At 37.9% G+C, this 25,608-nt stretch overlaps 1 protein-coding gene and 1 long non-coding RNA gene across 5 annotated transcripts in view; both read right to left on the reverse strand.

Annotated features, from left to right (window-relative positions):
* Positions 1 to 25,608, reverse strand: part of LOC107592308 (EMI domain-containing protein 1-like) — an 85,649-nt gene that overhangs the window by 10,555 nt on the left and 49,486 nt on the right. For all 4 annotated transcript variants that reach the window (XM_016281774.1, XM_016281775.1, XM_016281777.1 and 1 more), the window contains exons 4-9: positions 20,201 to 20,290; positions 19,659 to 19,720; positions 19,307 to 19,433; positions 11,239 to 11,283; positions 10,534 to 10,632; positions 5,089 to 5,181 (exon numbers count right to left, since the gene is read on the reverse strand). In XM_016281774.1, the coding sequence (XP_016137260.1) occupies positions 5,089 to 5,181; positions 10,534 to 10,632; positions 11,239 to 11,283; positions 19,307 to 19,433; positions 19,659 to 19,720; positions 20,201 to 20,290 (516 nt within the window). The remainder of the gene's footprint in view (positions 1 to 5,088; positions 5,182 to 10,533; positions 10,633 to 11,238; positions 11,284 to 19,306; positions 19,434 to 19,658; positions 19,721 to 20,200; positions 20,291 to 25,608) is intronic.
* Positions 25,070 to 25,608, reverse strand: part of LOC107592311 (uncharacterized) — a 23,876-nt gene continuing 23,337 nt past the window's right edge. The window contains exon 3 of the long non-coding RNA XR_001609966.1: positions 25,070 to 25,081. This is a non-coding gene — a long non-coding RNA (uncharacterized lncRNA). The remainder of the gene's footprint in view (positions 25,082 to 25,608) is intronic.

Below are 25,608 nucleotides of genomic sequence, written 5' to 3' on the forward strand. Positions count from 1 at the left end.
GCAAAGAAAGAAGGCGTAACTTTTAGTCTCGCTGTAGTTTTGTTGACGCTTTGACGCTGCCCTGAAGATGCTGTGTGCTTGGTTGTGAAAGCGAAACTACTTTGTTTGGTCTTCCAAAAGAGGACGATATGACGATATCCATGCCTGGAGCTGATCTGTGCTGGTCGCTGAGGAAATATATCAACTTTCACCGTGGACAAAGCGGAGTCCAGCCCGCCTCAGCTCACTCTATCCCGGCCTCAGCACACGCTAAGCAGGGGCTTCCCCTCATGGTAGGCCGCTGTGTTTTTCGTTGCCACTGATGATTCAAATGCAAGTTTTGGGCAGTAGAGTAGCACTTGTTGTTTGTCATTTCTCCGATCACAAATGCAGACATAGTTTTATGTTTACGCGGCGCGATGCAATGCAACGCAATGCGTAAAAAGACAGTATAAGTCATGGATGCAACAAATGCCTCATTTGTAATGGGTTTTAATGTTTTTGTCTCGTCGCTCTGGCCGGACACGGCATCAACAGTATGGTAAGGGGCGTAACATTTCCATCTCACGCTTGAGGTATTCGGCCAATCACAACGCACTGGATAGCTGGCCAATCACAGCACACCTCGCTTTGTCAGACTGATGAGCTTTGTAAAAATCGAGGCGTTTCAAAAAGGTGGGGCATAGAGGAGAAACAATAATGTACAGTATGTGGAAAATAATGTGTTTTTTTTACTTTAAACCTACTGAAAGATGGAGCGGTCCCAGCTATAAAAGATCCCGGTCATGATTCAGAACTGCAGACGGCAAGTGAAACAGCATCAAATGTCTGTTTTGTTGTTATTCGGCGCTCAAGTGCTCGTCACTCTTTAGCTCCGCCCACCGCGCGCCTCCAGGAGCTCGGCTTTTCCCAGAGAGAATTGTAAAGCTGTATATATCTTTTATAAATATGATCAAACTAAAGACTTTTTTGGAGTACTACTCTATAGGTACTCAAGATTAACATGAGATTGGGTGAAACTGTGTGTGTTATGCCCCCTTTAAGTTAAATTGTGCTTTGTTGGTATAATGTCTGCTAGAATGTTAAAAAATGTTCAGTGTTAAATATTTTTTAATTATTGTTTTGTAATTGATTTTTTCTTTGAAAAGCAAGACAAAACAATAAAAAGCTAAATTTGGGTATTTAATTTATGCAATGGTATTCGGCCTTCGGCCCAGTGTTCGGCCTGGGGGGGGAAAAAAACTCGAAAAACCGTGTTCGGTATTCAGCCTTCGGCTTTCGGCCCAGTGTTTCATTTTGCTCGGATTTGGCTTCCGCCAAGAATTTTCATTTCGGTGCATCCCTAATAAAAATTACAGGGGTCATATAATGCGATTTAAATTTTTCCTTTCTCTTTGGAGTGTCACAAGCTCTTGGTGCATAAAGAAGATCTGTAAAGTTGCAAAGAATAAAGTCTCAAAACCAAAGAGATATTCTTTATAAAAGTTAAGAGTTAACCACACCTACCTAAAACGCCTCGTTCTAACACGCCCCCACATACCTACGTCACAATCTGGGAAGGTTTGCATAACGCCGCCCAAATGTTCACGCAAAGAAAGAAGGCGTAACTTTTAGTCTCGCTGTAGTTTTGTTGACGCTGCAGCCATGTCCTGAAGATGCTGTGTGCTTGGTTGTGAAAGCGAAACTACTTTGTTTGGTCTTCCAAAAGAGGACGATATCCGCTTCGTCATGCCTGGAGCTGATCTGTGCTGGTCGCTGAGGAAATATATCAACTTTCACCGTGGACAAAGCGGAGTCCAGCCCGCCTCAGCTCACTCTATCCCGGCCTCAGCACACGCTAAGCAGGGGCTTCCCCTCATGGTAGGCCGCTGTGTTTTTCGTTGCCACTGATGATTCAAATGCAAGGTTTGGGCAGTAGAGTAGCACTTGTTGTTTGTCATTTCTCCGATCACAAATGCAGACAGAGTTTTATGTTTACGCGGCGCGGCGCGATGCAATGCAACACAACGCAAAGCGCAAAAAGACAGTATAAGTCATTATAATCAGTAATTGTGTCCCCACTGGATGCAACAAATGCCTCGTTTGTAATGGGTTTTAATGTTTTTGTCTCGTCGCTCCGGCCAGACAGGGCATCAACAGTATGTGAGGGGCGTAACAATTCCGCCTCATGCTTGAGGTATTTGGCCAATCACAACGCACTGGATAGCTGGCCAATCACAGCACACCTCGCTTTTTCAGACCGATGAGCTTTGTAAAAATAGTGAAGTGAAGTGGCCAAGTATGGTGACCCATACTAGGAATGGGTCGACGCATTTCAAAAAGGCGGGGCATAGAGGAGAAACAATAATGTACAGTATGTGGAAAATAATGTGTTTTTTAACTTTAAACCGCACAAATACATTTCATTACACCAAATACACAAAATAATGTTCTTTTTAGCAGCATCATATGACCTCTTTAATGTATCTCAGTCAGAGGGACCAGGATCTGATGCAGAGCGTCATAATGGCTACTTGCCTGTAGACAGCACTATTTATACAAGAATAAACAGTGATGTAATTTGTAGCGGTTGTAAAATATTAGTGCACCATAAATTATAATATTGGTTGTGGCATTTTAATGTGCATTTTTTTCTGTCACGAAAAGTGAATTAAATCACAAAAATGCCGTAAAATTACAAGCCAGCGGTTTTCTTTTGTATCACAGCCTAATGGTTTTATTTGTCTCTTGCTCTTGTGTGGGCTGTAATTTCCCCCTTTGTTACCCCCCTCTGCCCGAAACCCTGAGCATACATTTTATACATTAATAAAATCGACCAATAAAAACATACTATAGATCAGTACAAAAAATGCTTGTCTCTTTTTTTATTATTGAATTCATATTTGCTTATATATTTTACTGCACCTTATTTTTATTATTAATATATTTTCTCTTTTTATTTTCTTGTCACTGCTTTTGTCATGTGTATTGAATCTTTGGAAATACTATAGGTCCTGTATCACAATTGTGCCAATAAAGTACTCTGAAGTTGACTGTTGCTAGTCTACTCACAGTAGACTTAACAGATGTTTTGTCTTGTCTCCTCTGATTGGTTTTGTAACTGTTCTCACAGTGGGTCTGTGAAAAGGCTGAGTACTGATTCAGCCTTTGAAATTACTCCCTGTCTGTCTGTCTGTCTGTCTGTCTGTCTGTCTGTCTCCCCCAGCAGGTGAGTTTGCTACTGTAGTCTCGGTGGCTGCAGGACATCCCAGAGCTCAGACCCAGACAGGAAACTCCAATAAAGACAGTGTTTTTCTATGGAAGTTTCTTGTAGACCCTTTAATTGTCCTGATTACTTTGAAGGTAAAATCACGGGAATAACAGCCTTAACTGAGTTATAAAGTTCTAAGGCCCCTAAATGTAAAATTCTCAAACTTTATGAGGTCTGGGAAGACCTGTATCCCCTCCAACAGAGAGCAGTTATAAAACTGAGCTGAGGTGAAGAGTCAGTCCTCTACACCGGCCAGTCCTCTCTGAGAGTGACAACACACACACACTAAAATATTATTGCTTCTATTCTAAAACAATCCCTCGTGCTTATAGTTTAACTGAGTGTAAGTCTCAAGACAGCACACATACACACACTTCTCCCACTCTACCCTGCTGTTTTGGCCGTGCACATCTGGAAATGTTTGAGTGACATCAGCAGCAGACAGACAGGTCTTTTTCCCAGCATGTGACTGTTGAGTGTAGCCTGCGTTACCTCTTGAAACCTGCCATTTTAATCAACGGCGGGAAAGGAAAAAAACGGGAATGAGAAAGATGGCCCTAAGTTAGACCAATTCCTTGATCCATTCCTTTTTTTCTATTTACATTAATTTTGGACTCATTTGAAGCTTCCCACTGCACAATCAGGAAGTTTTATTCTAAAAAGTAGACTGAATTTGAATCGACTATCCCATGTGATTAAAGGTCTGCAGTTGAGTGGATTGCAAAAAAAGAAAGCAAAAACAACTCGCAAAATTTTGTTCAGTTTCAGCCACTATAGGGAGTATGCAAATATGGAAATGAAGATGTTTTGTCCATCCTTGAGTGCTGAATGTTATAAATATAAGGACTTGTGAATGTATGTTAGCCATATGTACCTGTCATCTTGCAAACTGACTTCCCAAGGCATTTGGATTCCATTTTTGTTGCTTGCCTTGTGGACCCAAATAAAAGAATAAAATGTGTGTGTGTGTGTGTCTGTCTGTCTGTCTGTCCACATGCATCCATCTGGTTCTGCACTACAGCAATTTCCCTCACAACTCAATTCTAAAGGTGCGAAAAATCTGAAGAGCCACATGGGAGAGTGAAGGAAACATTTCAGTTTCTGAAGCCAGACAGAGAGAGAAAGAGAGAGAGAGAGAAAAGAAACGGGTCCAAAAACAGCAAATACGGGCAAATGTCATAGCTCTCCATGATACTTGATTCTGATTGGTCAATTGTGGCATCCTGTGGTCAAATACTTTTGTATAATGACCACAAAACTGTATAACTGACTGCCTTTCCAGGGAAATTATTTCCAACATTTCTCCTATCACACAGCATTTCATGTCCATTTATTTTGTTATTTGATAAGCAGCCAATGAAAAATCTTACCGACTTCAAACGTTTGAGTATTGAGTACTGTATACTGTTAAAACTCTTGCGGTTGGAATGATTTTTTCATGAGTTTAAGAAGTCTCTTATGCTCACCAAGGCTGCATTTATTTGGACAAAAATCAATGTTAACATTTTTGTGAAAATTATCATAATTTTTTTTTTCAAGATTCTTTGATGAAAAGAACAGCATCTTTTATATTTTTTATAAATGTATTTACTGTCACTTTTGATCAATTGAATGCATCCTTGCTGCATAAAAGTATTCATTTCTTTAAAAATTAATAAAACTAAAAACTTACTGCCCCCAAACTTTTGAACAATAGCATAGTAAGTGTAGAAAAGTACAATCAGTCAGCCATTATTGCAAAATAAACCCCTTCAGGGTCATACAAGACCTAATCACCCTGGGTTCTGGTTTTTATTTTGTGATAATGACAGGATGACTGTACATTATCATTTAAGCCCCTTAATGATTAGTAGTCATACCATCTTGTTCAGGTACAGGGGCTGGTGGTCCGGGAGGGCCGGGAGGCCCAGGGAGGCCCCTCTCTCCTGGGAGGCCCGGTGGTCCCTGCGGACCTGAAGAGAAAGCACAAAAAAAGAGAAAAGTATGAGAAAGCTCAACATAACACACACACACAAAGTGCTACCTTTCAAGCTATCTTTCCCCTGAGTAGTCTATGTAAACATACCTATCTTGAGAGAATACAGCAATCAGGTACAGTTCATTGTGCATGACATGAAGGCGTAAAAAAACGGCAAATCCAAGGAAAACAATACAATGGCAAACATATGGAAGAAATAAGAAGCAAGTATTGTATACATATTTCATGTTCAATTTAGATTGGATTCATATGGCTGAAGAGACCCTCGATAGGGCCTGGGTAAAGACCTAAGGTCACTTAAAGCCCCTTCAGTCAGTCATGGCTCTGGTAAAATACCCTTCATAACTGTGGCCATGCTTTAAATATGCTAACTAAATTCCATACTATCTTTGAGTCTTGGGGTAAGTGACACGTATGTTAGCTGATGTGTGTGTGTCTTTTAGGCAAGCCCCAGCACAGCAGTACATGCTGTGAACAAAAAAATATTTTTTGTAGTGTGGTCCAAGCACAAATATTTTGGCAAGAGGACTTGGGGCTCAATGTTAACTCGGCAACACCTCCATATAGTGTCTCTTACAGCAGAAAAATCAGCATGGTGAGAAACCACATTCTTGCAAGTCATAGGTCTGCACTCCATAAGAAATCAGGGCTCTTTTGCTAGTGGATACAATTATATAAACTGATATACGAAGAAAACAAAAATGATTAGTTCACCCAAAAATGAAAATTTGCAGAAAATGTACTCACCTTCAGGCCATCCAATATATAGATGCGCTTGTTTATTCATCAAAACAGATTGGAGAAATTTAGCATTACATCACTTACATTGGATCCTCTGAAGTGAATGAGTGCCGTCAGAAAGATAGTCCAAACAGCTGATAAAAACATCACAATAATCCATAAGCAATCCACAAGACTCCAGTCTTGTGAAGTGAAAAGCTGCATGTTTGTAATAACAAATCCATCGAGGCATTTTAACTTTAAAGCATAATTTCTAGCCAAATTACCAGCCCATAATCGACAATAAAGCTTCCTTCAGTGAAAAAGTTCTTCCCATGTTTTACCTCTCCCATCAAATCCACTGACATAATTTGTTTAGAACAGTTTTGGACTCGCTTGTAAATGGTGCTTTATCTGTGCATATTTCTGTCAGGGTTCTGTCACTTCGGTCTAGTGTTATTCATGGTTTTGTGACAGATCCCTGACACTCCCGTCATGTTGATGTTTTCATGTGAGCGCGCGGCTTCGAGAGTGCTCGAGCTGTGCGCTCTCGTCTGCATGTCCTGTTTCCTTGTTTCATGTTGGAGCGTGGTGTTTGGATCCCGGCACTCATGTCTTGTTGAGTTTCGTTTTCGTGTCGGGGGTTGGTTGGCAGCTTGGTTTTCGCTGGCTGCGTGCTGTCTTGTTTTGTGTTAACACGCGACTTATGAGTATTCTCATTAGCTGTGTGTTCGTGTCTTGTTTTGTTCAAGCACATGGCTTGTGAAGGTTTTGCTGGCCATGTGCTTGTGTTTTTGTTTTGTGTGAGCACATGGCTTTTGTCTTTGTTTCCTGTGTGCCATGTGCTCTCTCATGTCAATTGTCTTGACCCCACCCATCATGTTACCTGATTATTGGTTAATTTGCCCCACCTGTGTTTCCCTTGTTACCCTCCTCATTTGCTCCCTATTTATTTTCCTTGTGTTTGCAATCCTGTTCCAGTTTGTCATCGCATGTATCCTGTTGTGTCCTGTCAGCCTTGTCCTGATCATACCTTGCCAGCCTGTTTTTCCTCCATGGGGTAGTTTTTGTTTTGTTTTATTAATAAAAGCCCATCTTCTGCATCAGTGAGTCTTTGCCTCATCCCTCTACCCAAACCCTTACAATTTCTTTTCTGAGTCACTGACTTTTTTTTTTTTACTGGATAAAGCAATATAATGGATTGAGGACTCATGTTTTGGTTTGAAGTTAAATGTCTTATTGGATTTGTTTCTTACAAACATGCAGCTTTTCACTTCACAGGACTTTAATTGATGGACTAAAGTCAAGTGGATTAGTTGTGCATCATTGTGATGTTTTTATTAGTCGTTTGGACTCTCATTCTGATGGCACCCATTCACTGCAGAGGGCCCACTGGTGAGCAAGTGATGTAATGCTAAATTTCTCTAAATATTTTCCAATGAGGAAACTCATCTACAGCTTGGCTGGCCTGAGGGTGAGGGAATTTTTAGCATATTCCCCATTTTTGGGAGAATTATTCCTTTAAGTGTTCGACGCATTAGACAGCAAAATGAGATGTGTTAAGAAGACCTAGTTACTCTGCCACGACGTTTGTCTTAAGTCACAGAGTGATTTAGACCTCAACTTGTGATGGTGTTGTGGGCTTGATTTGTTTAAAGCAGAGGTGGGGCAAGTCACACATGTTCAAGTCTCACGTCCCTACCATCAAGTCTCAAGTCACAGTACAAATAAATCAAGCAAGTCAAATCAGTGGCTCACCTCAAGCAAGCCAAGTCGAGTCCTGCTAAGGGTCAAGTCACAGTATCAAACAGGAACGAATATATTTTTGCCACATGACCTTATTAATTTTTACTCAGAAAGTAACTTTCTTAATTATACATTTTAAAGCTGCAGTTCATAAGTTTTGCCTCTTTGTCGGTATCTCGGTTTGAAAACCTGCAATTGCAGCTGTGTGCGGAACTATCTTCCTTGCGTGGGTTATGCTCCGGCATGGCTCCAGTGCGGATGAATCTAATGTTTTGAGGTGAATGTGTGGCTGTCAGCCACCGCACCAGTGGATATTTACTGTACTTCGCAGTCACAGATTCTAGCCAACATCTTGGAATATATGACCCAAATAAGAGTTTTCACCGGATATTATCATCTGAACAATAAAATCAGTCTGCCACATTTGTTCTGACCTACTGAGGAAAAAAGCATTACAATAAATTGCGCTACCAATGGTGATTTAATCCAAATTAGCTCATTTCACATCAAACCATGCTTATTATTATTATTGTTAAACTTTATTCTCAAATTCTTAATGTTAACAACATCAGCATTGTGTGACTGTGTATAGTGTGTATCAGCATGTGATTTCAGTTTCTGTACAGTCTAATCTCTAACTGTCATACCATTCGAATTTCATATTAAGAAATTCTTTTAACCCAAAAAGCAAATTATGCTCCCTTCGAACTGGTTGTCTTTAAAATGCAGATCTTGTGTAATCCCAGGCTATCTGTAATCAGATGCACATCTGAAACTGGAATACAATTTAACACATAATCCTTTCTGGATTACAATCCGCCATCAAAATGATCAAATTAATTATTCTAGCTGCTGTGAGAAAAGGCTATAAACCAGGGCTGTCCAAACTCGGTCCTGGAGGGCCGATGTCCTGCAGAGTTTAGCTCCAACCCTAATTAAACACGCCTGAACCAGCTAATCAAGCTCTTACTAGGTATAGAAACTTCCAGTCAGGTGTGTTGAAGCAAGTTGGAGCTAAACTCTGCAGGACACCGGCCCTCCAGGAGCAAGTTTGGACAGCCCTGCTATAAACGATCCGCCACCTGTAGGATCCTCACATGCGATATAGCCAACTAGCCGGGACAACTTCATGTTCACAGACGTGACGTAATGATGCAATGCCATACTTGAATTTCCCACGAAAACCTACACGTACCACTCAAATTAGAAAACATTATTATAAGCTAACCGTTGTGAATCGGGCTAAAGTAAGGCGATAGTTTTGAACACTGGTTGGACATGTACTTGCTCAAATATTGATTTCGGATCATTTTTAACCAAAAAAAGTTATGGACTGCAGCTTTAAATAATAATAATGGCAAAATACTACTTTATATACTACTTTATATACTGATAAGTCCGTAATTGAGAAAATATTGATAAAAATACAAGATAAAAATATTTATCTCATATTTGTTATATTGAGTTTGACCATCCTAGGAGACAGATAATATTTATATTTAACAGATGTTTGAAAATGATTTTGCACTAAATATGTCCAGCGACGACTGGGATTCAGTCTGGGAGCACGCTAAAGTATTTCAGTGTGTAACACAACATGCTATTCAATTTAAAATAATATGCTGAATACAATTTTTATCAGATATAGACACCCTATTTGGACTGTTTCTTTCACTTTGCATGATTGCCTACATTGTTCTTGAAAACTACAAGATGACTACAACTACAATGACTCAAAACAAGAAGCCTATTGTTGTTAATGTTTATGTATCTTCCCTTGTAACTTATCGATTTCTTTGATTTTATCTTAATAAGAACTCAATTGACAGCTGTGCATTTAAGGTCTGCCTAAGTTATTTGTTTTGCTTCATTTTTGTTTTCTGTTCTGTTGGAATTTAAAATATTAATTAAAAACATTTAATATCGAAATATGAAATGATAGGCCTACTCTATCACATTCATGCCGCCAGTAAGTGATGGCAAATCACTGCTTTATCACAGAAGCATTCATTGAACTGATTCATTCAAAACAGTTGATTCGTTCATGAACAAGCAAGAATGGGCCACTGAATCACTCAATGATTCGTTCAGTACTCAGTATGTTGCTTAGAGAGGCACGTAACTCTTTAGCTGTGGGCTGAACGGAACTCGCGCTGAAAATATTACTAAATATCGTATGTTATAAATATAAAAACTCATACTAGGGCCATTTTGACAACATATCTTGGATTTTGGGTGCAAGAGAAACATCACTAATCGATTTTAAAAAACTGTGGTTTCCGTGGTACAATTCCATATATTGATTTACAAAGAGGGATGCTTGACACTAAAGCACTGTTTTGAGAGGCAAATGCCAGCGAATTTAATGTTTGACGTCGTTAATTACAAACACGAGATTAATCATTTATAATCACTTTAATTTAATGACAGACGTAAGCTGAATTTTAAGACCAATGCTGTTTTCAACTAATGAACAAGCTTACATACCTTTCCTTTTTGAAGTGCTGACAGTTTCGAAGTGTTTATCCAAACACCCAGGGAGATTCTCTTGCTCCCTGTATTTGGCGTGCTGTGTTCCTGTGCTTGTGCAGTGTCATGAACTGCGCAGACTCTGATCACTTCTGCTGCTGGTTCAGTGGCTTGCGTTTTGTTTACCAAATTATGTCGCAATGATTTATAATAATAATTAGAGTTGTTATAAAGTCAAGTCCTGCCGAGTCATGAAGGTCAAGTTAAGTCACTGGATCTCAAGTCCAAGTCAAGCCATTTTCTTTATTTAGTCAAGCATGTCACAAGTCCTTAAATTCGCGACTCGAGTCAAGTCATGTGACTCGAGTCCCCCACCTCTGGTTTAAAGTACCTGGAAGACCAGCTGTTCCTTTAGACCCTGGAGTCCCAGTTGGACCTCTGTTGCCCGCATCACCTTTGGATCCTGGCAGACCTCGAGACCCTGGATTACCTACAGACACAGAGAACATAATGTAATGTGTGAATTAGTGCTCTTCTTTTTCCCTTTCAGAGTGAGTGGGCCCAAATTGTGAAAATTACTATATTTTACACCTGGTTACGCAATTATTACATTCCACTAACAAAGGCATAAAATGCTTCATAAAATAGCACTTACAATGAAGATAAAACAGAAAATGATGAAGACCTATTTAAAGGGATAGTTCACCAAAAAATGTAAATTATGTCATGATTTATTCACTCTCATGTCGTTTCAAACCTGTATGACTTTCTTTCTTTTGCGGAACACAAAATACGATTTTTAAAATATTTTAACTGTTTAAAGTAATATTTTGTCAATACACAGTATATTCTTATACATAGGGGGAGGGGGGTGATGAATTATCTCTAAGAAAATCTCCACTTCTTGTTTTATGCATGTAGTGATCATGGGAAACCTGCTGCTTTTATAAAGGTTCTAGTTCTTACAAACTGAATGAATGAATGAATCAAAGTTGGGCAGCAGACCTCTAATGTGAGTGTGCAGAAGTGTGTATGTGTGTGTTTGAGTGTGTATTTTGGTTAGGACTGAACAGTGAAAAGACATGAAACAACTCACCCTCTTTACCAGGTAAGCCATTCTGGCCTCTCTCGCCCTGTGGACCTGGGACAAACACACACAAATTTACCGTTACACAGGAAGTATAAGGATTCTCCAGATCTTAAAGCACTCTCTACTCTAGTCTGTAAAAAAGTCAGTCTTCTACACGAATCCTCCAGGCCTGCCATTGGAACAGTCCCACAGCCTGATAAAAATCTGTGGATCGGTGAAGTGCCTGTTGGCAGACACAGTCTAAATAACACCGAACTCATCATGTGAGATCATCAACTGTGACATCACTGCAGAGACAGGATTCCCTAAAGAAATAATTTATGAACTGATACATCGATATATTTACACAGTCACTCATGTTATTCTCCCCCAGAAAGATTCTATGATAAAATAAAATCTCCTCATGTTTCTCTCCCATCAAGCATCTGGCCATGAACACATCCACACAGTTTATGCTGCAGGAGCATAGTGACTGAGTAATAGGGATGTAAAGATTCACTCAACTCACGATTCAATTCGATTCGCAATATTTTTTAAAGATTTAAGACAAATTATAAATTAAATGTGGCCTTTTATTATTGCTTGGACAAAATACTGTACGTTTCTTTGTGAAATTGAAATATAACACTATAATAATATACTAATATAGCATATATATTATTGCTCTTTTGTTGGTTTTGATTGCTTCTATTGTCCTCATTTGTTAGTCGCCTTGGATAAAAGCGTTTGCTAAATAACAAAATTTAAATATAATGTAAATGTAAATAACAAAACTAAATGTAGAATTTAAAACAAGCCCCAAATCAAATAAATAAGTAACACAAATAAAAGAAATCTCTTCATATAAACAAACTAAGGCTTTGTCTGTGCTCTTTCCATTTAAAATTAGAGGCAACCACTGCATTTTAATCATGATCCAAACAAAGATGCTGCATACATGATTGTATAATTTCTAAATTTGAAGCAAAAACAGAATGGTTTGACTTTAGTTTTGTGAAACTATGCATAAAAAATATCTGCATGAAACAGAAACAGCGGACGAGCTGAATGAGACGCAGATTCACTCTCTCCAGCAGGTGGCGCTTAAAGCGTTTTCTTGGTTTCTGCTGTAAACAAAGCAGCGCTGCACTTATGAACTTTAATATGCAGGGCTCCAGATTTCGACCATTTTTTCTGCCTGTGCCACAAAATTTTGTGTGCGGTCGCACTGGCGCGACCACCGCGTTGGTCAACTCATAAGCGCTGCCATTTCTGTTGCATATGAGAAAAATCAAAGTGCAAACGAAACTGAAAGCATAACGAAACAACGCTTAGAGAGTATACCTACTCAGCTACAGCAAAAATGACGTGCATATTGAGGAAACGATGGATGGTTTTTAAGCGAAAGTCAAGTAAAAGACCGCTTCTTAAACCAGACAAGGTGAACTTGCTGGTATTCTTGTGGGGGGGGGGAAACATGCAAGCACTGTCACCGTTAGTTTGACTTTTCTTTTTGTTTTCATTTTTGAAAACCTTATCTTTGCTGTTTACCTTAAGCTATGGAGGCTCTCTTTTATTTATTTATTTATTTATATTTTTGATTCCTCAGTGTTCGCTAAACGTTCTGTAATTTATTAGTCGGTATATACCGTATTGACCCGAATAGAAGACAATGTTTTTTTCTTGGAAATACATCTGAAAATGCGGTCGTCTTATATTCAGGGTCTAGACTTTGACATGTCAATAATACACCCACAACAATAGGTGGCGCCAAATACGCATAAAACGAGTGTGCCATGAAATACGTAATGTAATGCGTGTTGTAAAGGTCGCTAGTAAAAACTAAAGAAAAAGAAAACCTTACAGCTGCATGAGTTGTGACTGTCACGTTAGCCTGATGGGCTAACATTTTACCAGTTTTTACCTTACTTTCAAAACAAAAATTAAAATAGGAAAAATATGCAATATGAAAATAATTGAAGACAAAATGTGTTTTACAGAGAAAAAACAAGATTTGGTTTTTAAAAAGCCTTTTTCCAAAAGGTACATCTGGAAAAAGGGGGGTCGTCTTATAATCAGGGTCGTCTTATATTCGAGCCAATACGGTAATACAGCATGTGGTCTGTGCCAGGCCTCATCTTATTAGTTTTTGTTTATAAACGTTTTGTAAGCTAATTTGTCATTGTATCTTACTGATTTATTGTTCTTGTGCTTTTTGATTAAGAATAACAATGAATCCATCTTTTGTTTTAGTCTTAAAAAATGAAAGGTGTGTAGATGTAGCTATGTAAGCAAAACAGTGAAAACAAGACCCCGAATTCGAAAGTGAAAGCATCCGAAGCCCGCAGCTTAACACAGCAAAAGAGAAACTCCCATTCACAAAATTCAAATCACAAATAATACTACTGATGATAAAGAATGGGTTGAATGTTAACAACTTTCGTTTCCATATAACTATAAACTATGATAAAAGTTCATCAGCATGCATTGAATAATCCCATGTTGTAGCGCAAAAAAATAAATAAATATTGCGACCAAATCATGTACTCGTGCGACCAGCTGAGAAAGTTAGATGCAAGAGAGCGACCAGTGGGAAGAATGAGTCTGGAGCCCTGATGTGCATTATACAGAGGCAAGAGGAAAAGAAAAACCATAGAAAGACAGTAAGTTCCCCTCAGACATACATTCATATAAACTCCTACCCCTAACTGAATCGTGATTTGTTTGGCATCTCAACCGATTTGAATCGTCACATATTTGAATTGATTTTCAACCGGCTCGCGGTTAATCGTTACATCCCTACTGAGTAACACAAATTCAACAATCCTTTTAAATCTGTTGTGTTACAAAAACTGTCCCCTTTGAGGATAACATGAAGGGGGGCACAAAGGTTTTGTAGTTTAGACCTATATCAGCAACCAGGCAAGGAGGAAAAGGAGACTGTAATTTGAGCCTTCTTGCCTTTCTCATTTGGGATATCTTATGATAGACAAACCTTACTGGACATGGAAAAATCCAACACGGATTAACATTCAGCTTCCCTGGACTCCCGACTGAGGTGCAGGAGAGTTTATGGGGTACGGCTTCATGCTCAGCTAATGTCTTGATCAAACTAACGCTCAGTGCCAAGCATCCTGCTTGCCAATGTCTGCTCACTTGAAAACAAGCTGGATGAGCTAAGAGCCAGGAACAAGTGGGAAACCGACGACTGCTATACCTTAATTTTCACTGAAAACTGGTTGTCTAAAACACACCGTTCTGGCACTGTGCCGCTGCTGAATCTACAGCGCCACTGTAAAAGTATTTTGTTTATATATTTATATTTTTTAAGTTGTAAGTTTGCAGTATACATTGAATTAGAAGAGATAAAAAAGATAAAATATTACAAACAAAGCACCTCTTATAGTTGTGATATTATTATATACAGTATACACAAAGTATATACATTTTATCAAACTAATTGATGACATTTTAAACATGATAATTGATAATGTATGATTTACATGACGTGTGATATATTATCACAGTATATACTTTACAAATGCAGGTTGAAAAAATAAACTTCATTGCTGCCATCTTAATAAAAACGTATTAAAAAAATAAATGGATTAAACTGATTAAAGTACTTTTCTTTGTGAAAAACAAAATGTGAATCATTTTAACCAATATCTAGATATTTTTTTCTGGGCTGGCATGTGTTAGTTCAGATTAAAATGTAAAAAATATTCAAGTATAAACAAATGTTTAAATATAAATATTAAGTATTTAGTGTTTGATAAACACTATAGTGAATACAAATGTAAAACATGTAAATACTGAATTGTTTTAGCTTTTCACCTACTGTCAGAGTAAATTAGCATTTTCATTCATCCTGTTATGCAGCATACATGCATTTACATGTTGATAGAAAAAAAAGTTACGGTGCATTTTAATTTTTTTAATCAATTTGAATAAAATAAGGTACCTAGAAGGTACCTATTCCGTATTTTGAAATGCCCTAGATAACAATACCGTGCATGCTCATTACCGCAATAAACAGCATTACCGAATCCCTGCATATGTCTAATTTGCATCCACCTTTTCTATTTCAATCAGACTAAAACAATAAGTGTGCATTATAGTGAGCCCTGCACAGCATCACACACAATTTAAGAGCTTCACATAAATGCTCATTCCTGCCACGGAAGCACCAGATTCCTTTCCACGTTCTCCATCTGTGTAACCAGCACATGGAAATAATCCTCTCAAGGGTAATTTGTGCCTCATCCTTCCACCACAATCCTCCACAGCTGGGGTATTTTGAACGGATAGAGCACCGACTTTGCGCTGAGGTGGAGAACTTTTGGGCAGCAGATCTATTCAGTGGTCTGTGTTGAAGGAACTGAATTGCTCTGATTTGTTGAATAGTTCTGCCAAGTCAGCACAGGGAGAAGGGACACTGAATAAGTGAGATGAGGGCTTTCAGAATTTTACTTAACAGGCTGGTAAGTCATTTCTGAAATCTCTAGGGACCCGCCTTTTAATCTCTTCCACACTTCAAGTGATGAAAGCAGTGACAGCGAGGGACAGCCGTGGAGTGGTTAAGGGGAATTAAGGAGTGGATATGGTCTTGCTGCATGAAGGATGCATGTATTACTGACACACACAAACTGACAGAGATGATTCACCATGTGCGATTTGATGCCTTCAGATGGAGAAATAAGAGGCCTCAAATGGGAGAACTACACTATGCATGATCCTAAAGAGAGATCCACCAATCAGAGAAGTACGGTCGAAACTAGAACAACAACAGCAGAGCACAGAAGTAACTCACTTCCATGATGTGCTACAACTTTTTGTTGTTATTTGTTTTCTATTCTTTCACTTTAGATTGTTTATACATCTAATATTACTCTGAGTGTGGATAGCAAAACTACAAAGTCAACATTTTCCAGAAAATATTTTAATATTTTGCTTTGGCTGCAGTACAATATCAATATAAAAGCTAGTTAATTAACTTTGCATAATATCACGCTTCATTCAAACAAGGACACATTCAATTGCTCAAAAGTGTCAGTAAAGACTGTTTCAAAATAAATAAGATTTCCATTTCAAATAAATGCTGTTCTTTTCATTTTTCTATTCATCAAAGAATCATGAAAAAAAAACATGATTTCCAAAAACTTTTCTGGAGTTCAGTGATCCAACTACACAGACTGTCAACACACCCTCAACAGGTAAATTATTTCATTCTTAAAATGTAAATACATTTCAAATGTAGGCTTCCAAACAAACATGTTCTTATCTCTTTTATTATTTTTGTTTAGTTTTTGGTCACATATACAGTAAGTGTGTGCAGCTCTGCTAAGCTGTGGAAACGTCTCTCCTCTTCTCCACTAAGTAAGTAAAAGTTTCATTATAAAGAAATGTATAATTCATATTGTTAGACATTTTTAATTATTACTTGGGTTTATATAAACATACCCAGTCACAATAAATATTAAAACTATCCCATGACTTTATATCACTTTTTTCTTTTAAGATTGTGAAGGGCTCACATACTGTCCATTTTTGCTTTTGGCCTTCATAAGCATAATTGTTTTTACACAAACACATGGACACACTGTAACTCTAAACTCAATTGTGCATTTCAGATATATCACATCCCACAACCTCATCTGCAGAGAAAAATCGCCACTTAATCACACCAAAATGATGGACTTTAAGGCATCATATTGATTGGATTGTGATTGTTTCACTGTATCTATTTTTTGTTCTTATTTTGTGTTTTACTTCTTTATGTATTTATTCATGTTCAATGTCAATTGTCATTCATTAATGTATTCAGCTAATAACTGTTGTTAAGAGCACTGATCATTTTGCATGTCAATAAAAACATAATTCACACACCATGTTGCTGTTGTTGTTATTGTCGTTTTACTGTAAAACCCTAACCGAGGCTACACTCTAAGATGCCTCATTACCGATTTTCTGGAGCCCAGCCATCCAAATACACAGACTGTCAACACACTCTCAACAGGTAAATAATTTCTTTCTTAAAATGTCTATAAATTATAACTTTCAAATGCTAATTGGTTTCCTATGACTTTTCTCTTTTTAGTTTAAGAGAACATGCAAGTGTGACCAGCTCTATTCAGGTAAGGATACTCTCCTTTTCTTCACTAAGTAACAAAGATATTGAATTTGGTTACCCTTTATTTCAATAGTCCACTTTAGACATTCTATTAACTATAAGTAACTTTGTAACTACATGCCAACTAATTCTCATTCATTTGCAACTACATGTCTACTAACTCTCAGAGTAGACTGTTAGGGTAGGTTTAGGGCTAGTAGAATAAGTTGACAAAGAAAGTGTTAGAAGATATTAAACAGACAGTCTACTAATACTCTACTAACTGCTAGTTGACATGCAGTTGCAAAGTTACTTACTGTTAATAGAACGTCTAAAGTGGACTATCGAAATAAAGTGTTACCTTGATTTTTTGGTCCATTTTGTTAGATATTTTTTATTACTAGGGTTTATGCATAAACATACCCAGCTATCCCTTGACTTTATATTACTTTTTCCTTTTAACATTGTGACGTGCTCACATGCTACTTTTGGCCTTCATAAACAATTGTTTTCACATAAACAAATGAAAGGAGACACATTGTAAGTCTAAACTCAATTATGTATTTCAGATGCTGTCACATCCTACAACTTCATCATCCGCAGAGAGAAACAGCCACTCAATCACACCAAAATACACATAATGATTAACTTAAAGGCATCATAGAGGATTGTGAAGATATTTCACTGGAGCTTGGTCTTCAATACACTATTTTATGTTCCATTTTGTTTTATTTCTTTAAGCATTTATTTATGTTCAATGTCCATTGTCATTCATTAATGTATTCTGCTATTAACTGTTGTTAGAACACTGTCATTTTTGCTACAATTTCACGTCATTAAAAAAGTACCTAATTGATACGTTGTTGATTTTATGTAAAACCCTAATAGACACTTCAAGATATTATAAGACCAGTCAGATAGAGGGGTAAAAACAATATTAATACATAATATATTAATAATACTAATATTAATTACATTAACATAGTAATATTAATGAAAAACTATCATTAAAAAGGTTATTTATAAAACCAATAAGGTCATTTTCAAAGCATGGTTCTATATGGAACCCTATAAAAAAGGTCATATTTAGCACTAAAAAGGGTTCTGCTATTGTTACAAGCCGAAGAACCCTTTTCTGGTACTGTTTAGAACCATTTTTCTTAAGAGTGAACTGTTTCTTGAGCAGCAAATCAGCATCTTAGACTAATTTCTGAAGGATCATGTGACTTTGAAGTATAGATGATTTATATTTTATGAAGGAGCTTATCCTGTTTGGGAGTCCTTATCTTCAGTTTGTTTTAAAAAATATGTCCAGAACAAAGGCTGCTTAAAAAGTCTGCGGTCACAGTTTGGCTGGTGGAAATGACATCTGTGACACAGTGTCAAGTGCAGTCCTACAGTTTTTCCTATACAATTAGCCCCTTCAAATCCTCACAAGCCTCTTTAATGTCTCAGTTCTACATCTCTATGGTAACTGGCAATGAATTGGTGCAATTCAAAGCCACATGCACCATGGCAATCACCCAAAAACACCCACGACCATCATTGCTCACATCGTCCAACACACACACGCACATCTACTCTAATCTCTCCCCAGTGAAATCCCAAACAACTGTACTGGGAGATAAATGAAAATGTGGGTGGGTTCTGTGATTATCACTATTGTTATAGGGAATGGGATTTTCTCCACATGCTTATTGGCTAAAAAAGTTTTCTCCGTAACTGGATGTAAGTGGATCCAGTGCTAAACTGCCATTAAGAATATACTTCAAAATTATGTGATTTTAGCCATGGTCAAATGCATGGCTTTGAACCTTTGACTTTGGCACGGAACTACAGGAACAGTGGCCTTCTGTCCAATGAACATCAATCTTTGCTCCATTAAAATCAATGGAACAGGACTGTGTGCTTCACATGTAGTCCTAAAGCAAACACCCCTAATAAAACTGCACTTTATTCTGTAACACAAAGTGATAAACATACCTGCTGGACCCTGGGCCCCAGGAGAACCTTTGGCAGGTGGTGCCCCCATCAGGAAGGAGGAGTCAGGTTCATTTTTTAACTGCGACTGTCGATGAAAGGTGGAGGCAGGGGCGGTAAGAAGCTGCACCTGGAAGAAAGAGCAACAGGAAGACAGAGAGAGAGAGAGGGCACAAAGGGTGATTGATTAAACTGTGTTCAATGGGGATTGTTTCAGTGATAAAGGAGCACTGGAGTGATGAGGACAGAGCATCATAATACACTGAGGTAGAAATAAATAAAGCTACCAATGGATGCAATTCATGCTTAGCGAATTTCCCCTGAAAGAAGCTCAACGTGAAAGATGCGACTTTACCTTGGCCTCCAGAGAGCTAACACGATCTGTGAGGGCTGTGATACGACTGCAATTCAGACAGTCTGAGAGAGAGGGACAATAGAAAGAGAGGTGGGGGACAAAGACATGTCATAATCAATTAGATCAATAACAGCTTTCACAGTGTTCTTTCCAAAGCAAGTTATTTTTAAATATAGTGGTATTGTTTTCTGCAGTATGATTTTTTTTTAGCACTTTAGCACTTATCAATTTTTGATGAAGAATAAACAAAATGTGCATGCTGAAAAACTAATCAGGAATCAGTCCGAAAATATGCAGTTTAAAAGAACTGTGCATGCAAACTCAAAATAGCCAACACAAGTGGGCTGTTTACTGTTACAAGCCGGTTTCATCATTAAGTCTTGCAACAAAGGGCCTTAGGTACAATTTATAACAGTTCCAGATGGACAAGTTCCTTTAAAGGTGTTTTATGAATGCTTTGGTCTTAATTGGGCTTTTTCATTGCTGAAGTCAAGTGGAACATATTTTGAGTTGATAATGGAGATTAGAGGTTTGGTTCTTACTTGAGATATGTTCTCCTGTTTTAGAAGCAGCTTTCAGAAGTGTAGCCTGTTTTCTTACAGCCTCCTGGGCAACCAGGTTACTTGATGATCCTACATACAGAGATTAAATTGAAAAAATGAAGACAAGACCTCAAATAAAAAACAAACAAAAAACATGGTATTGTCATACAATAAACAGTGTCTCCAAAAACGTTTTTTGAACAGTGAAATCACACTTGTAAATGTATGAATACTGTTCAAATTTTTGGCATATGAAAAAAAAGCATATGACAAAAATGCAGCCTTAGTGAGCATATGAGAAACGTGAAAAAAATCTATACACCCCCACATTTTTTAACGCTACTATACTTTTACTTATTTTGTTAGGTTTCTAATCATACAGTAATTCAATACATATGCTTTTCAAAATTCAAATAAAAACATATTTGGATATGTACTGGTTAACGTTAATGGAACGTGTCCACAGTTAATCTGATGAAAAACACTTGTGGTTACTTTGCTAGGATTGTGTGAACTTGGGTAGAAAAATGGGTAGAAAAAAGAAATTAAGTTTAGCATAATTTTTTGCAGATACAACATGATATTTTGTTGGTTTGATATTGTTTTTTTATTCAATGAAATGCTAATATTGTACTTTGAGGCCACTTTAGGTATGAAAATCATCATGAATAATCATGCAATATCCCAATATACAACTGACCAACAACAAACTATGCGCACTTTGTTAGAAGCCAAACATTTTTTCAGAATCTCTGTGCTCGGGATCGAATTTGAAACCAAGCAGCAGTATATATTTAATTCCTGGCTTTTGCCCTGTATTGGGATAGTTACGCTCTGAAAAGCACTAATAATGCTGCTTCATATCTGCAGAGACAGGAAAGGCACAGAGGGGCCTCCCTGACAGGTAAGCCCACACAGAACCCTGGCACGAGGGGAAGGGTCCACAGGGGTGGGCTGGACAGGATACAAATGTGCATGGAGGATCCAGGAATCACTTTTCATATGAGAAACGCATCTTTAAAAAATAATAACTGATTTCTGGGTTTTGGCCTAAATATGTCATCTGTGCAGCACTCTACTTTATTGTGCAAAATCATTATACATTTAAAAACAATGGTTTCCTTGTACTGTTTAAATGGACTTGAATTCACTTTTCCCCAACTCCTCTCTCTCTTTCTCTTCCTCTATGTCTTTTTTAAGGTAGTGAGAAGTTTTAATACTCCATGGACTGACCTGTTTCAGATTACTTCAGCAAACGTATCTTATATTAGGCAGTTTGTGGCTAGCTCAGGTGCTCCAGACATAAACAACTGACTCAGTTCAGAGCTTCATTACTGACTAGGGACAGGAAGTCTGCTCAACCGCTCTGACGTAGCTAAACCACAGCAGCAGCAGAACCAGAACCAATGAAGTGGCACCTGCCTTGCTCTCAGACCTGGTACAGGAATCCTGGACTTGGAGTCTCCGAGTGAAAATGTAATGGGTTCACATGGATAAGTCAATATGTAAGAAAGATACCGCAATGGAAAAAGAAAATGTTTTTTTTTTCTAGCTACCCTGGTGGGTAAATCAAAACAGAATTCAAAGAGAAAGACGCAATGTTTTGTGTTCAACAGACCTCACCAGAAGAGAGAAGGGGATGGTAACGGTTTTGCAGTTAAACCGTGAAACCTGGGATAAATGTTCCCTTCAGGAACCTCCTTCGATTTACTTTGTGTGTGTGCGGAGGAGACAGAAAGGAAATTTCCCATAATACATTGCTCTTACCGATGGTTATGTTTTGTTCCAAATGTCCCTGTGATTTTAAAATATAGACCTTTCCACCTCTCTAAAGTCTTTTTCCAAAAGCAACTCTACACAAAAAGCTAAGCGAACCACACACAAATGCTAACAGCCTTTCATCTCCCAGCAATGGCACTAGATGAGTCTTTCTGTGGAACACAAAAAGAGACATTTTGAACATTGTCCACACTGCTCTCTTCCATACAACAAATGCATATACGGGCTGTCAAACTTTTGTCTACAAAGAACAAAAAAGCAGCAGTTTTAAATTACTTTATGGTGCTTTTAGGTCATTTTTAGAACTTGCTGTTTATTGTTGCTTTATGGGAAAGAACAGCCTGATATTCCACAAAATATCTTCTTTTGTGCATGGATTCGACGCAGGGATGAGAAGATAAGAGAATTTTCATTTTTGTGTGAACTATCCCTTTAACGCAATCCTAAATCTATATTTAAATTGCAATATTTGAGCTGAATATATCACATTCACATTCAACTTAAGAATACTGAGCTGAGTGAGAGTTCAACCACCCCCAGGTTTGTAATATCCCTTCTTGCACTATTAATATACTTCCCCTTAAGAGTGCCAAGAGCCACGTCAACCTGCAAATGTATGTGAGATTGACCTCTCACCCCTGGGTGTGTATGGATGTATACAGGTGGGAGTAGCCATTGATTTTATCAGCAGGTTTTTAAATATCCAAGTTCCTTCTTAGTCTTTAAGGAGCAGAGAGGGTGGTGACATCAGAGCATGTGATAAAATCTAACTCTCTCAGCTCTGAGAGGTCAAAAGAGGTGCATGTGAATGTGTGTGTGTGTGTGTATGGTACATAGTTCAAAGGTTGAGTGCTCTTAACACCATTACGAGGTCACTTCCTGTTAAGATGCTTGGGAAAAAGCTGGACAAGGTCGAACCACACACAAATGCTAACAGCCTTTCATCTCCCAGCAATGGCACTAGATGAGTCTTTCTGTGGAACACAAAAAGAGACATTTTGAACATTGTCCACACTGCTCTCTTCCATCCTAAAATCCTAAATCTATATTTAAATTGCAATATTTGAGCTGAATATATCACATTCACATTCAACTTAAGAATACTGAGCTGAGTGAGAGTTCAACCACCCCCAGGTTTGTAATATCCCTTCTTGCACTATTAATATACTTCCCCTTAAGAGTGCCAAGAGCCACGTCAACCTGCAAATGTATGTGAGATTGACCTCTCACCCCTGGGTGTGTATGGATGTATACAGGTGGGAGTAGCCATTGATTTTATCAGCAGGTTTTTAAATATCCAAGTTCCTTCTTAGTCTTTAAGGAGCAGAGAGGGTGGTGACATCAGAGCATGTGATAAAATCTAACTCTCTCAGCTCTGAGAGGTCAAAAGAGGTGCATGTGAATGTGTGTGTGTGTGTGTGTGTATGGTACATAGTTCAAAGGTTGAGTGCTCTTAACACCATTACGAGGTCACTTCCTGTTAAGATGCTTGGGAAAAAGCTGGACAAGGTTATCGGCAATTTCATTATACTAAAATATCACAAAGGGGAAAGAGGATCCCCAGCACTGAAAAAAGGCAGTGGATTCTCTTTTTGCTTTCAGGAACAGCATGAAGTGTAGGAGTATTTATCCTGGGAGGTTTTCCTGTTTATCAGCTTATATACAATTAGAGAAGTTTGTGGAAGGAAGTGCCTAGAGTTTGTGTGTGTGTGTCTGAGGCCTGAGTTATGATGCAGTGTGTGGGAATGTGTAAAGTTATGTGTGGGTGCATTATTTTGACAAACTGTCCAGAAAGGACAGAAAGAGAGTCGTCATACAGAGATCATTCACTTCAGTCTCAGGTTAAGGGCATTAGGACGATGACATTACTGATCTTTCAGGAGTGTGCCTGGAGAATTATGGGTATGCAGCGGGCCACTATAACTGACAGGAATATTGTTCCTTGCTTAGCCCCGAAATTATTAATGGCCCAAGGTCAGCCCTTAATTCTCCTCTCAAAATAAAAATAAACCTAGGCACACGGTCACAGGATGGCACAGAAAGTTCATGCTCTAGAGCAGTGATTTATTGCCTACTAAAATAACAGGAAAATTAAAGGCTTAGTTCACCCAAAAATTAGGCTGCGTTTTATTCACCCCTGAGGCATCCTAGGTGTATATGACTTTCTTCTTTCAGACGAATCCAGTCGGAGTTATATTAAAAATTGTCTTTGATCTTTCAAGCTGTTTAATGCCACTCACTTCAGTCCAAAATAACTTAATTAAAAATCGCCCATCCATAAAAAAAAAAGTGTCTCACACGGCTCCGGGGGGTGAACAAAGGCCTTCTGTAGCAAATCGATGCATTTTTGTAAGAAAAATATCCATTTTCAAAACGTAATAATCACTTGAATCTAGCTTGCGCTCACTGTTGTAAACAGAAGCAGTTCTGGGGGAATGACGTATGAGGCCGGCTTTCACAAGATATTTTTCTTACAAAAATGCATCGATTCGCTACAGAAGGCCTTTGTTCACCCCCCGGAGCTGTATGAGACAATTTTTAATATAACTCAGACTGGATTCGTCTGAAAGAAGAAAGTCATATACACCTAAGATGCCTCGGGGTGAGTAAAACGCAGCCTAATTTTCATTTTTTGGTGAACTAACCCTTTAAATAAGAAAGGCAGAAAATCTACTAAACCTAGTCCTAAAAAGTGTCCAAAAACAAGAATTTGCCATGTTGCAAATAAAAGTGTTGGAGTTTCTTGAATAATTATATTATTCAGTTTTTAAAGAAAATTTACTTTGTAAAGAACATTTTAAATGAATTTAAATAAATATTAAATAATACATTTAAAAGTATGTTTAAAATTATTTTTTATTAACACATTGACATTTATAAAAAAAACATTTTAATTTTATTTTATATTTTTTATTAAAAATTTATTTTATAATTTTTTTAATTTCCCTCACGGTGGTTACAGTTTCATATTTAAAGAGTCAAGCGCCACTATCTGCATTGCAAGACAAATTCAGTATGAAACAGATGATTATGGAAAGTGATGATTATGTTATTCCTCTTCACTCATACTCCTAATACTGAACTACAATCAGCTTTGAGAGTCTAGATGCATTAGCTGATCTAAAACAAGACCACATCCAAATCCAGTCCATTTACAAAGACAATACTTTGCTGTGTTGACTGAACATCTGAAGGGTTTAGAGCACTATTAATGGGTTTAGAGTCCAACTGGCTTCAAACTAAACAGAGACTTTATTTAACCTAATTAAAATCTGAGTATATTAGAGAGGAGAAAAGAGCACACATCTGTAGATGAATAGGACAAAAGAAATTGAAAAATAAGACTACATTTATCTCTATCAGCGAAGACTGCTGCCCTCAGCATCACAAGCTCATTAGAGACCAGGTGTTAGTGATGAAAGCAGGTGAGGTGGGTGTGTATGCCTGCGTAAGGGTGTGTGTGTGTGTGTGGGATGGAGAATTTTAAAGGGGTCATATGATGAGATTTCAAGTTTTCCTTTCTCTTGATGCAGCCATGTCAGGGAGACGCTGTGTTTCAGTGTGAAAGCAAAAACACTTTATTTGGCCTTCCGGAAGTAGATGCAATTAGGAATCATTGGTTAAGATTT

Source organism: Sinocyclocheilus grahami, unplaced genomic scaffold, assembly GCF_001515645.1.
Source record: "Sinocyclocheilus grahami isolate Dianchi unplaced genomic scaffold, SAMN03320097.WGS_v1.1 scaffold152.1, whole genome shotgun sequence".
Taxonomy (NCBI): Eukaryota; Metazoa; Chordata; class Actinopteri; order Cypriniformes; family Cyprinidae; genus Sinocyclocheilus; species Sinocyclocheilus grahami.